Genomic DNA, 14,441 nt, shown 5'->3' with positions numbered 1-14,441 from the left:
AGCCCAGGCTTTCAACCCTGATGGAACCAAATCAGTGGGTCAAGAAAAGAGAGGGAGATGCCAACCAGCTCCTGGGAAGGAGGGAGGGATGGAGACTGCCAGCCTCCCACAGCTGGTGCCCTCTCTCTGCATCTCTCTCCCAAAGTCCCGAAGATTCTGCAAAACACCTCATTGGTTCTCATCCTGGAGGGCCAGGCTCTGCATCTGCTCTGTGCTGCTGACAGCAGCCCCCCTGCCGAGCTGAGCTGGTTCCGGGGGTCCACCCCCTGGAATGCCACCCCCATCTACGGGAGTGCAAACCTGGACCTGCCTCAAGTAGGGGCTGCAGAGGAAGGAGACCTCACCTGCCAAGCTCAGAACCCGCTGGGCTCCCAGCACATCTCCCTGCATCTCTCTGTGGTCTGTGAGTGTGGGGACCCCTGGGGGCAGGCTGCCGGGGGCCTGGGCAGGAGAGACACCGCTGACCCCTCTCCTCCCTCCCACAGACCCCCCACGGCTGCTCAGCCCCTCCTGCTCCTGGGAGGGCGAGGGGCTGCACTGCAGCTGTTCCTCCCGAGCCCACCCGGCCCCCACCCTGCGCTGGCGGCTGGGGGAGGGGCTGCTGGAAGGGAACCACGGCAACGCCTCCTGGACCATCACCTCCAGCTCTGCGGGGCCCTGGGCCAACAGCTCCCTGAGCCTCAGCGGGCCGCTGGGCTCCGGCCTCAGACTCAGCTGCGAGGCCCGGAATGCCCACGGGAAACAGAGCGCCACGGTCCTGCTGCTGCCAGGTCCAGGGGCTGTCGGGGGCCAAGGTGTAGGGGAAGGGAGTCCTAGAGAAGCCTGCGGCTGGCTGGGGCTGGGGCCTGCACAGAGGGCGATTGGTGGGCTAGGGTGCTGCTCCATCTCTGGCCTAAGCTGGCCCTTCAGCAAGTTCTGCAAGGAGGTAGGAAAGCAAGAGACTGAGTCCTGGAAGTGAGTCTTGACACACCTCTTCTCTGCAGGGAAATCAGTGTTCCTGGCAGGAGCCTTGCCTGCCGCTCTTGGAGGTGCTTGTGCTGTGGCCCTGCTGTCCCTAAGTCTGTGCCTCCTCTTCTTTTGCATGTAAGTCTTTGTCCGGGGAGGTACAGGGAGTGCGGAGAGAGGTCACCCAATCCCAGAAATGCAGAGCGGAGTAGAGTAGATCCAGAGGGCATCTCTTTTGGGCGGTGGGGGGATAACAGCTGTACTAGATATACTTCCCGTACATTTACAGTGTACAATTCAATGGCTTTTAGTGTATTCCGAGTTGTGCATCCATTACCACAATTACAGGACTTTTGCATCAGCCCCCAAATGAAAGAGAAACAAACCAAAGAAACCCTCCACTCCTTAATTTTCATCCTGTCCCCATCCTCCCCCAGCCCTAGGCAACCGCCAATCTATTTTCTGTCTCCCTACATTTGCCTATTCCGAACATTCTGTGTAAGCGGAATCATACAACACGCGGTCCTTTGTGACTGACCTCGTTCACTTAGCATGATGTTTTCAAGGTTCATGCGTGTTGTGGCATGCGTCAGTCCTTGATCCTTTTTTTTAAAAGATTTTTATTTATTTATTTGAGAGAGAGTGAGCACAAGTGGGGAGGAGAGACAGAGGCGGAGGGAGAAGCAGGTTCCCTGCTGAGCAGGGAGCCCAAGTGGGGCTCGATCCCAGGACCCCGGGGTCATGACCTGAGCTGAAGGCAGACGCTTAACTGACTGAGCTGCCCAGGCGCCCGATACTGCATCCTTTTTTTATTTCCATATACCGTTCCATTGCATGGGTGGAGCACATTTTGTTTGTCATTCATCTACTGACAGACATTTGGCCTGTTTCTACTTTTTGGCTATCACGAATAACACTGCTATGACCACTCGGGCACAAGTTTTTAATGTGTTAGAGGGATCTTTAGTGATGGAGGTTTGGTCTGGCCGAGCCTCTGCTCATCCAGGGGGATGGAGTGCTTACTTGCAGGTCAGGAAGGTCTGAGGTTACTTCTGGGGTCTGGATGCCCTTTCACCAGAGAACGGGCAGGCTGCCCATGGGTGCCTGAGCCATCCTGGCTGCAGTGTGTTCGTTTCTCCCCTTAGAGTGAAAGCCCGCAGGAAGCAAGCATCCGGGAGTCGAGAGGGCCTGGGTAATGAAGATCCTGTCATGGGTACAGTTGCCTGGGTGAGTGATGCTGGCGTCCTCTCATGCAGTTGCGGGGCCCCGGGCTTGTCCTTTCAGAGTCCAGATGGAGCTCCTAGCATTTCCCCATCCCCTGCTCCACCCTGGTCACCTGGGTGGACACCTGGGAGTTGACGTCCCTTCTGTTCTTCGCCTTCATCTCCCAGACCCAGTGGCCCTCTGGTCACCTCGTGTCCCACCCCTGCTGATCACTCTTTGCTGGACATAGCCTGACAGAACCTCTCCCGAAATCTATTGCTTTCCAGCCATTTGGGAGTTTCAATTATGTTGTTTGCTCCCGTTGTTTAGAGAATCGAGTCACATTTCTTGGTCTGATATTTAAAGTACTTCTAGAAGTCTCCCCTGATGGCCACTCCAGCCCTGGTCTGGCTATGGTCCAGCCACACTGGCCTTCTCATGGTCTCCATACACACCTGCTCCCCTATGACTTAGGGCCTTTGCATGTACAGTTCCTCCCACCTGGAATGCTCTCCTGTCTCGACTTCCACCAGACCACCTTGTGTGATCATACTTCTAGCTCCAGTACCAGCATCTTCTGCTCTGGGAAACCTTTGCCATCTCCCTCCCTGCCAGGGTCCACGCCTCTCTCCCCTATGTGCCCAGAGCTCTGTGTCCATCCCTGTCTTGAGGGGCACCTCACACAACATCACCGCCTTTGCCTTATCTCCGCCCTCTCATATTTGTGATGTCTTTGAGGGCAGGGGGCTGCAATTGTCTCTCACTCTACCTGTATGCAACATGTCCCCTCTCCCCTATAAAATTACATCCATATTACCCTAAATGGTGTTATCCAAAATGCTTTATTTGTGACCAACCTCTTATCGCAGGAACAAGCATTGTTCATTAGTACTTACTCATTTTGTTCACAATATGATAAGCAACTGTGAGCCTACCATCCAACCCGAGACCTCAAACACTGACCCTAACTTCCATCTGCTCAGGTTGCTCTGTGACGCATCCCCAGTAACCATTGCTCTGAATCTTTTGTTGCTAGCATTATCCCATATACGTATGCCTGAAATAGATGCTGATTAGTTTAATTACTTCTGAACCTACAAAGGTTGGTCACATTCTGTGCACTCTTCTTGGACTTGCTTTTGTAGACCCAACACTGTAAGTTATGTTATGGAGATTCATCCATGTTGCATGAAGTTGCAGTTGTCTGTTTCATTTTATGATTTTGTCTATTGCCTAAGCTCCTGTTGCTGGACATTTGAGTTGTTCCAGATGTTCTTGTTCATATCTCATTGCATTCACATGCAAGAGTTTTTCTTCAGCATTATGTAAGAATTTAATTACTAGGTCAGAGGGTGTGTGAATATTCCGATTTACAAGGTTTTCCAGAGCAAGTGCATCCATTTATACATCCATCTGTGCCTTTCGTATCCTGTTGATCTATAATCTCTGCAGCACTTGGTTTTCTGAAATTTTTTTGTCATCTCACTATCTCACTATGGTATTGATTTGCATTTCATTGGTTGCCAGTGAGGATGAAAATCTCTCTGTCTTACTGGCATATGAACACCTCCTCTCTAAAATGCCCGGTCCCATCTGCAGCCCAATGCCGTATTGGGTGTTTGACTTTCTTATTGAATTTATTGGAGAGCTTTATACATTTTCATACTTTTTTCCCAGTTATATACATTGTAAATATCTTTTCCCAGTGATTAACTTGTCTTCACTTTTTAAAGGTGACCTTGATGAACGTTAGTTCTTAATTGTAATATAACCATATTCACCAATCTCCTCTTCTCTGTTGAGTGACTTTTGGGTCTCATTTAAGAAAATCTTTCTTATCCTAAGATTAGAAGGATATTCAAGTATAATTTCTTTTTTTTTTTAAGATTTTATTTATTTATTTGAGAGGAAGAGAGTGAGAGAGAGCACAAGCAGGGGGAGTGGCAGGCAGAATGAGAGGGAGAAGCAGACTCCTTGCTGATGTGGGGCTCAATCCCAGGACCCTGAGATCATGACCTGAGCCGAAGGCAGACGCTTAAACCACTGAGCCACCCAGGTGCGCCTTTTCTTCGTTTTTTTTTTTTTTTTAATAGACTCCATGCCTAATATGGAGCTCAAAATCACAACCCTGAGATCAAGAGTCACATATGCTGACTGAGCCATCTAGGTGCCCCCATCATACATCAAAATGTATTCTATTCCAGTGGTCAATTTAACTGTCCTTGAGTCAGCACTGTCTCTAGAGGCAAGGCAATAATTCAAGACCAAGTCCTGATATCTGATAGAGCAGGAGCACCTCCTTAATTTTCTTTAATAGCATCTTGGCTATTCTTGGCCTTTTGCTGTCCTATATAAACATTAGAATCAGTTTGTCTAGTTCCAAAAAACACTCCTGTTGGTTTTTTACTGGAATTACATTGAACCTGTGTATCAACTCGGGAAGAATTTACTTATTTATAAATTCAAGTCTTCTTGTGCACAAGAACAGGTATCTATTAGTTAAAGTTTTTCCAAGAAAGATGTAGAATTCCTTCAGACAGGTCTTGCAAACCTTTTGTTATTTTACTTCCTTAATAACTAGTTTTGTTACTATTATAAATGCTATCTTTTTATTTATTGTTTTTAAAGATTTTATTTATTTGTCAGAGAGAGAGAGAGCACAAGCAAGGGGAGTTACAGGCAGAGGAACCCGACGTGGGGCTCTATCCCAGGCCCCTAGGATCATGACCTGAGCCAAAGGCAGATGCTTAACCAACTGAGCCACCCAGGCATCCCTTAAATGCTATCTTTTTAAAGGTGCATTTTCTGATCACTCATCAATGATATGCAGGATGAAAACATTTGTTAAAAATTTATGAAGAGTTGGGGTGCCTGGATGGCTCAATTTGTTGAGTGGCCGGCTCTTGATTTTGGATCAGGTCATGATCTCAGGGTGGTGAGATTGAGCCCTGCACCAAGCTCTGTGCTCAGTGTGAGTCTGCTCATAACTCTGTCTCTCTCTCCCCTTACCCCCCGCCCCTACTCGTGCACACGTGCACACACACTCACTCTCTCTCAAATAAATAAATAAATAAATCTTTAAAAAAAATTATGAAAGGTTGGGACACCTGCCTGGATCAGTGGGAGGAGCATGCAACTTTTGATCTCAGGGTCATGGGTTCAAGCCCCATGCTGGGTGTAGAGATTACTAAAAATAATAATAATAATAAACTTAAAAAAATGTATAAAGTGTTTTAGAATTTAAAAAAATTACAAATTGGTCTTAGGTGTCATTTAGATTCCTGTTGGTTTGGTAGCTGGAGCATTCTTAGATCTACTCATAAGCCTCCTGCACCATGCTTTTACAGAGAGATACCGTCTGAAAATTTTGTGATAGTCTTGTTTTTAACTGTCATGGCTAGCTGAATCAAAGCAGCTGAATTTGATGCAAATATAATGTCATTTTGTTCAAGAATCAACTCATCCTTTTGGACTTCAGATACTGCACAAAAAATCTGGCCTCATGCATCCTCTGCAGATGTATTTTTCTTCTAAGAGATTTCGTATTTCAATAAATAACTCACTCTCCTGAATCAGTGATGGGGAAATGAGCACATTCAGACTCCATTCTTTGGTCACAGAGGTCTGTGTCACACGGAGTGTTGGTAGTAGGTGGCAAAAGATTGAACAGTAGCCAGTTCCTTAATTTGTCCAAACAGCTTCTCCTTCTACTTTCTACTTTGGTGGGACTGAACACCTCTGCAGAGTTCTTCTGGGGCTCCACTATAAATGTTCATCTCTTCACAGTGACACCCAGCTCTTTGGGGTGCTGGTCTGGATGCTGAGGATTGTCTTCATTCTCTCAGTAGATGCAACAATGTGTGAAAAGCAATTACATATTTATTGATCTTGTATTCTTCCAGCTTGCTAAGCTCTCGTGTTAGTTATTTTTTAATATTTTATTTTTAAGTAATCTCTACACCCAACGTGGGGCTCAAACTTACCCTGAAATCAAGAGTCGCATGCTCCACTGACTGAGCCAGCCAGGCGCCCCTAAGCTCCCTTGTTAGTTCTAATAATTTGTATATAGACATTGAAGTATTTTAACAGTTTTTTTTTTCATTTTTTAAAAATTAACATATAATGTATTACTGGTTTCATAGATACAGGTCTGTGATTCAACAGTCTTATATAATACCCAGTGCTCATTACATCACGTGCCCTCCTTAATGTCCATCAGCCAGTTACCCCATCCCCATCCACCTCCCCTCCAGCAACCCTCAGTTTGTTTCCTATGATTAAGAGTCTCTTATGGTTTGTCTCCCTCTCTGATTTCTTCTTGTTTTATTTTTTCCTCTCTTCCCCTATGAATCTCTGTTTTGTTTCTTAAATTCCACATATCAGCAAGATCATATGATAATTGTCTTTCTCTGATTGACTTATATCACTTAGCATAACACCCTCTAGTTCCAGGGTGCCTGGGTGGCTCAGTTGGTTAAGCGACTGCCTTCGCCTCAGGTCATGATCCTGGAGTCCCGGGATCGAGTCCTTCATTGAGCTCCCTGCTCAGTGGGGAGTCTGCTTCTCCCTCTGACCCTTCCCCCTCTCATGCTCTCTCTCTCTCAAATAAAATAAATAAAATCTTTAAAAAAAAAACCACCCTCTAGTTCCATCCACGTTGTTGCAAATAGCAAGATTTCACTTTTTGATGGCTGAATAATATTCCATTGTATATAGATACCACATCTTTATCCATTCATCTGTTGATGGACATCTGGGCTCTTTCCATAGTTGGGCTATTGTGGACATTGCTGCTATAAACATTGGGGTGCACATGCCCCTTCAGGTCACTACATTTGTATCTTTGGGGTAAATACCCAGTAGTGCAATTGCTGGGTCATAGGGTAGCTCTATTTTCAACTTTTTGAGGAACCTCCATACTGTTTTCCAGAGTGGCTGCACCAGCTTGCATTCCCACCAACAGTGTAGGAGGGTTCCCCTTTCTTTGCATCCTCACCAACATCTGTCGTTTCCTGAATGGTTAATTTTAGCCATTCTGACTGGTGTGAGGTGGTATCTCATTGTGGTTTTGCTTTATATTTCCCTGATGCCGAGTGATGTGGAGCATTTTTTCATGTGTCTGTTGGCCATTTTAACAGTTTTTTGTTTGTTTGTTTGTTTGTTTGTTTGTTTAAAAAATATCACAGGGGCGCCTTTTGGCTCAGTCGGAAGAGCATGTGACTCTTGATCTCAGGGTTGTGAGTTTGATCCCCACATTGGGTATGGAGCCCATTTAAAAAAAATTTTTTTTAAGTATCCCAGTTTGGGGCACCTGGCTGGCTCAGTTGGTGGAGCATGCTACTCTTGATCTCCAGGTTGTGAGTCCATGTATTTTAGAAATGCTGTATCCTCTCAGTGAATTGAACATTTGATCACACATAGTGATCCTCTCTATTGCTATTGATACTTTTTGTTTTAAAGTCTATTTGGTTGGATCTTAATATAGATACACCAATTTGTCATTGGCTAGTAAGATGTCTGATATTTTTACATCCTCTGTTCCTCCAATAACATTTTATTTATACTTCAGAAGTGATTTTTGTAAACAGCATATAACCAGGTTTTTTTTTTAAAGAATTTTTTATTTTGTATTTTTTAAGCAGGCTCCGCACCCAACATGGGGCTTGAACTCACAACCCTGGCATTAAGAGTCTCCTGACTGAGCCGGCCAGGTTTTTACAAAACCAATTTGACGTCCTCTATTTGTGTTTTCTGTGGTTGTTAATACATGCGGATTTTGTTCTCCTATTTTAACTTTTCCTTTCACTTGGTTCCATTTCTTTCAGTATTTCATTTTCTCCTTTCTTAAAAAATTAATATCTCTCTTACACCCAACAAAAAAACTTCAGTGTACTTTTATGTATCTCTTGTTCTTCTTTCCCTCCACTTTCCACAATGTTGGTGCTTTTTCTAGATCTTCATTTCTCATTCTGGGTTATTATGAACATACTTAACATTTTTCTATATGGTCTTTTGTTTAATACACAGCCACACATTTTACTGGGGTATTTTGTCACCTTTGTACCCCAGATTTATTGCAGCATTTTCAGGTTTTGTTACTTTTATTTGGATTCTTCTTCCCAATGTGTTTTCAATTTGGATTTTCTTGTATTAAGACTTCTGAGGACTTGTGTGTTTGAAATTCTTTTTTAATGTTCCTACATTTGAATTTCACTTGGCAGGATATAAATTCTAGGATGGGGCACATGGGTGGCTCAGTTGTTAAGCGTCTGCCTTCGGCTCAGGTCATGATCCCAGGGTCCTGGGATCGAGTCCCACATCGGGCTCCCTGCTTAGCGGGGAGTCCAGTTCTTCCTCTCCCTCTGCCCCTGCTTGTGTCCCCTCTCTCGCTGTGTCTCTCTCTGTCAAATAAATAAATAAAATCTTAAAAAAAAATTCTAGGATCAAAGTGATTTTCCTTCAATGCTTTATTATTTTATCTTATTTTTCTTTTAAGTAATCTTTACACCCAACTTGGGACTCAAACTTGCAGCCCCAAGATTAAGAGTCACACACTCTACCCACTGAGCCAGCCAGGCACCCCCTTCCTTCAATGCTTTAAACACTGTACCCTATTGTTTCTTGTACCCAGTATTGCTGTTAAGAAATGTTATGTCTGGGGGCGCCTCAGTGGCTCAGGTGATTAAGTGTCTGACTCTTGATTTCAGCTCAGGTCATGATCTCAGGATCATGAGATTGTGAGATCGAGCCCCATGTCGGGCTCTGTGCTCACTGGGGAGTCTGCTTGAGATTCTCTCTCTCCCTCTCCCTCTGCCCCTCCCCCTACTTACGTGTGCCAGCTCTCTCTCTCTCTTGCAAAAAAAAAAAAAAGAAAGAAAGAAAAGAAAAGAAAAAAAATTTATGTCTGTATGAATCTTGCACATTTGTAAGTGATCCACTCATTGTCCCTGGAAACTTTTACATTTTTCTCTTTTGTTTTGATATTCTTAAGATTTACTATGCTGTATTGGGGTATGTGGTTTCCCTGGTCTTTTTTCTTGAATTTGTGGGGCCCTTTTCAGCTGAGGTGGTTTATCTTTCTTCAATTCTGGGAATTTTATCTTTATTTTTGTTCAAGTATTTCTGCTTCTTTTTATTTCCAATAACACAGCAGGCCTGAGTTTTGTTCCTGGCTCTGCTGGTGACTAGAGGAGTGACTTGGGCAAGTTACTTCACCTTCCCCCACCTCAGTCTCCCTAATCTGTAAAATGGGGAGAATAAGTATCATTCACACTGGTTTTTTGTGAGGATTAAACATGATTAGTAAGCCTTCAATATGGCCAAACAGTCATAGCATTACAGAATTTTATTTTATTATTATTATTATTATTATTATTATTATTGCATTACAGAATTTTATTTTTATTTTTTTAAAGATTTATTTATTTGAGAGAGAGAGACCACGAGTGGGGTGAGGGGCAGAGGGAGAAGTAGGATCTCCCCTGAGCAAGAAGCCTGATGTGGGACTCAATCCCGGGACCCTGGAATCATGACCTGAGCCGAAGGCAGGTGCTTAACCGACTGAGCCACCCAGGCATCCCAACATTACAGAATTTTAAATGGATGCGTGAATAATTGAATTCGTAGGAAGTATGTATGAATAGGAAGATGAATGAATAAATGCCCCATTAGCCCAACTTCCCTTGGGGACCACACCTGCCTTATTCCTTCTCTGACTCCCTTGTTTCTTCTTTACTCAGGGTTTCAGGCAAAAGCCCTGGCCAGACAGCCCCCCAGCCCAAGCAACCCCTGTCAGGGATGCCCCTCCCTCGGGGGATGAACAGGAGCTCCATTACGCCTCCTTCAGCTTTCACGAGATGAAGTCGAGGGAACCTGCGGATGAGGAGGCCACCAGCACCAGCGAGTACTCAGAGATCAAGACAAGCGAATGAGGATGGCTTAGAGCCCGGTGCTGGCCTGAGGAGTCGCGGCCCCTGGGGGAGAGGAGAAGTCAGGCACTAATTGGTGAAGCATGTGGAGCCCTGTGGCAATACAAACAGGAAGGACTTGCCGAGTGTCCCCAGGTAGAGCTGACTTGGGCTCCAACGTAGGCTGTCAAGCAAGTCACTTCATCGCTCTGTGCCTCAGTTTCCCGTTCTGTAATCAGAGATCATGCACCCTGCCTCAGAGGTGGCTGTGGCCATTAAAGAAATTAACATGCAGAAATCAACCAACAAATGTCCTGTCTCACCTGTGCTCAGTACCTACTGCTCTCTGAGGCTGGGGGTGACCAGGCCCAGAGCACAGGGTAGCAACCTGCGGGCGTCATTCTCCTTCCCAGAGCTCTTCAAAGCCTCCCCAGGGAAAGACCAGCGCCTTGGCCTGGCGTTTGCTTCATGATACAGCATCTTATCATCTCCGTGGAGTCTTCTCCTCATCCCACTTGTACCTGTCAGTTCTTCCAGCACATTCCTTACCCTCCTGACCGTCAGTCCCTTCCCTGTCTCGTGGATGGGCCCCACAGGGATCTGTCCAACAGCCAGAGAGCTAACCCCGGGTCTCCTGCACAAACCCCTTCAAGGCTCCCTAGCCTTAGACAATACATCACAAGCATCGGCTGCCCCTGGCTTTTAAAGTCATTACGGCCCCCCTGTAGCTACTGTTGGAAAAGAAACAACAGGCCCGAGATGGAGGCACTTGCCCCCGCAACAGCAAACCAAGACTAAAGGCAATTTCAACCTCTCCCAGAAATGTGACCTTTATTTTTAATTTATTTGACAGAGAGAGACACAGCAAGAGAGGGAACACAAGCAGGGGGGTGGGAGAGGGAGAAGCAGGCTTCCCGCGGAGCAGGGAGCCCGATGCGGGGCTGGATCCCAGGACCCCGGGGACCATGACCTGAGCCGAAGGCAGACGCTCAACGACCGAGCCACCCAGGCGCCCCAGAGGATCTGAAATTTCCCGATCAGCACTGCTGAGGTCACCTGCAGGGTAAGATCTTCCCCCGAAAAGATGGCCCAATCTGAAAAAATCTTTTATTTTGATAACAACTCCCTTGCCCCACCCTTCTGCCTATAAAAACTTCCCACTACGCGCAACCTGTCTCTTTACCGGAAGTCAGGAGTCATTGAATAAAGCCAGTTACATCCTCAGATTTACTCAGTGGAATTTTTGGTCTTTAGCACCACTCATCTGCACTTCTCTCCGCTTTCTTCCTTACAACCTCCATGTTATTCTAACCCACGGCTGTGCAATTTGAGATCCCTCCCTTGGAGGCTCTGCCTCTGCTTCCCCTGGCAGACGCTGGCTGGGCCTTCACACCCGAAGTCCTTGCACACACCCCGGCTGAGAGCCTGGGCGGAAGAGCTTATCCTCTCCCCTCCTCTAAAGTTGGACTAATTTATTTATTTATTTTTCTCAAGAAAGCACTAAGACGAAAACAGCCGAAACTTCCCTAGCAGCCCTGCAGTACCAGTGCCCAATGAGCTTTTCTGATTGTAAGCGCCTGACATTAGGCTTTTAATTGAGGTACAAAACGGAAATTTTTCTAGAAGGAGGTGGGGCAAGAAAGTTATTAGCAAGAGAAAAGGATCAGTCCAAGCTAGGCTGCTTTCCCTTCTGTGGGGAGGTGAAGGTTAAGGGGTCTTTTCCTGCAGATGACCTCCTCTTCCTTTGGGGGATGGAGGGGCCCTTGTGGCAGACTCATTGGCACTGATCAATAAATTCCTGACTGACCGGTTAGGACTACATTTCTGGTGGAATGACAGAGGATGTCAACCACCTCCACTTTGACCTCAGTCTGTACTTTTTTTTTTTAAGTAGGCTCCATGCCCAGCGTGGAGCCCAACATGGGGCATGAACTCACCACCCTGAGATCAAAACCTGAGCTGAGATCAAGAACTGGACCCTTCATGACTGAGCCACCCAGGCATCCCCTCAGTCTGTACTTTCTAATTGATTAAGATCTTCCTTCCACCTTATCTCTTAACTCAGGCAAAAGACCCTGGAGGGTGGGGGGGATCATCCCGTGATGGAAAGTGAAACTACCCCCTTAAGCAATAAAAACTGCCCTGAGCCAGCGAGACCCAGCATGACTGACCCCAAGACAATGATCGACTTCACCTTTACTGCCTAGCAGCACGTTCCCACTGCCCTTCGTCCAACATCTTCTTTTCTTTCTTTTTTAGAGAAAGAGCAGAATTGTGTGCGCAGGGTGGGGGTGGGGAGGGAGGGGCAGAGAAAGACAATCTCAAGCAGACTCTGTGCTGAGCGCGGAGCCCGGTGCAGCATTCCATCTGATGACCCTGAGATCGTAACCTGAGCCGAAATCAAGAGTCAGACCCTTAACTGACTGAGCCACCCAGGCGCCCCCACATTTTCCTACTATAAACCTAGGAAGATATTTCAGCTCTCTGAAGACAGTCTTGGCGACACTAGTCCGTGGTCGTCCCGGTGTTGGCCTTCCTGGAGTAAATTCCTGTCTTGTTTCTGTTTGGGACGCCTGGAACCAGCTGCTCCTGCACCCCTGAGCCCTGGTTATAGGAGAGTAAAACTGCAGTTAGATTATGCATTAAGTCCCGGTTTGGGGATTTGGCCTAAATGATGCTATTTTGTGCCTGTGGGTTTTTTTTTTTTAATTCCAGTATAGTTAACATACAATGTTTTATTAATTTCAGCTGTACAGTATAGTGATTCAACAATTCTCTACATTACTCAGTGCTCATCATGGTAAGTGTACTCTTAATCACCTTCACTCCCTAGTTAAGAGTCTGTTTTTTGGTTTGTCTCTTTTTTCTTTGTTAATTTGTCTTGTTTCTCAAATTTCACATATGAGTGAAATCATAGGGCATTTGTCTTTCTCTGACTTATTTCACTTAGCATTATATCCTCAAGCTCCATCCATGTTGTTGCAAATGGCAAGATTTCATTCTTGTTTATGGCTAATATTCCACTGTATACATATACCACATCTTCTTTATCCATTCATATACCAATGGACACATGGGCTGCTTCCATAATTTGGCTGTTGTAAATAATGGTGTAAATGTAGGGGTGCATATATCTTGGAATTAGTGTTTTTGTATTCTTTGGGTAAATACTCAGTAGTGCAATTACTGGATACTAGGGTAGTTCTATTTTTAACTTTTTGAGGAACCACCATACTGTTCTGCATAGTGGCTTTACGAGTTTGCATTCCCACCTACAGTGCATGAGCGTTCCTTTTTCTCCACAGCCTCTCCAATGCTTGTTTCTTGTTTTTGGTTTGGTTTTGTTTTAGTTTATTTTGTTTTAGGGGTGCCTGGATGTCTCAGTCGATGAAGCATCTGCCTTTGGCTCAGGTTGTGATCCCGGGGTCCTGGGATCGAGCCCCACGTTGGGCTCCCTGCTCATCGGGGAGCCTGCTTCTCCCTCTCCTCCCCGCTCGTGCTCTCTGTCGCTGTCTCTCAAACAAATAAAATCTTTGGGGGGGAAAGTTTATTTTGTTTTAGCCATCTCTACACCCAACATGGGGCTTGAACTCAGGACCTCGGGAATCAAAAGTAGCATGTTCTTCTGACTGAGCCAGCCAGGTGTCCCGGCGTTTTGTTTTTTATTTTTAAACAAATTTCTGCACATTCTACCCCCTCATGCTCAGCTTCTTCCCCAGTCCCCTGCTTCTCCGTAGCTGGCCTCACATTCTCAAAAACTACCCTCTCTGTAGGTCACACTGAGATCTTAACTCTTAATGGTGGCCTGACAAGCTTGGTAGCTTCCCTAAGATAGAAGTTCACTGGGGAACTTCCTCTTCTAGGGACATTCTGGTGGCAAATGCTAAGTGAAATGCACTCTGTCACTACTAGTGAGCATGTTACATGTCCATTAGCAGCAGAGTCTCCTGAACTGGTTGGAAGATGGCATAGGGGCTGGTCCTTGGAGACATGATCTTGATTCCTTTAGACTCTCCCTATGGAGGTCTCTCCTGCTGTCTGCAACCACCATCAGTCCTGGACTATCGTCTGATGGTTCTCTATCCCTTATAAATAAAACACCTCCCCAGTGTGCATCATCTGCTTTTCTGGGACCAGAGTGCAGTGGATTCAGGAATCACTCTCTATGGCATCAAGCATGTGTGGGTCACAATCCCAGCTTCCAAATGTGCATCAACGATGTGAGACCCTGTGAAGGTTGCTTACCACATTGAGTCTCAGTTTCCCACTCTGCCAAATGAGAATTGTTAGCCAGTCCTCTCTAGGGGTGGTTCTGAGGGTTCATTGGGTCAAGGTGTATAAAGGCACAGTCCTGAGTCTGGCACAGGAGGAGCTCCAATGAACGTC

At 45.9% G+C, this 14,441-nt stretch overlaps 1 protein-coding gene across 6 annotated transcripts in view; it reads left to right on the top strand.

Moving 5' to 3' along the window:
- The window catches only part of LOC118543255 (sialic acid-binding Ig-like lectin 14), a 94,522-nt gene that overhangs the window by 17,973 nt on the left and 62,108 nt on the right, over positions 1–14,441 (top strand). For 3 of the 6 annotated variants that reach the window (XM_078063102.1, XM_036104115.2, XM_078063105.1), the window contains 5 exons: positions 146–403; positions 486–770; positions 984–1,083; positions 2,091–2,172; positions 9,888–11,281. The exons of 1 other annotated variant lie outside the window; for it this stretch is intronic. In XM_078063102.1, coding sequence (XP_077919228.1) covers positions 146–403; positions 486–770; positions 984–1,083; positions 2,091–2,172; positions 9,888–10,079 — 917 coding nt within the window. In that variant the 3' untranslated portion in view covers positions 10,080–11,281. Of the gene's footprint in view, positions 1–145; positions 404–485; positions 771–983; positions 1,084–2,090; positions 2,173–9,887; positions 11,282–14,441 lie in introns of those variants that run through there. 2 more of the 6 variants (XM_078063103.1, XM_078063104.1) reach the window with 1 other exon arrangement.

This window comes from Halichoerus grypus, chromosome 15 (genome assembly GCF_964656455.1).
Source record: "Halichoerus grypus chromosome 15, mHalGry1.hap1.1, whole genome shotgun sequence".
NCBI classification, from domain to species: Eukaryota; Metazoa; Chordata; class Mammalia; order Carnivora; family Phocidae; genus Halichoerus; species Halichoerus grypus.
The sequence above is the reverse complement of the archived record's forward strand: the minus strand, read 5'-3'. Positions and strand labels throughout refer to the sequence as shown.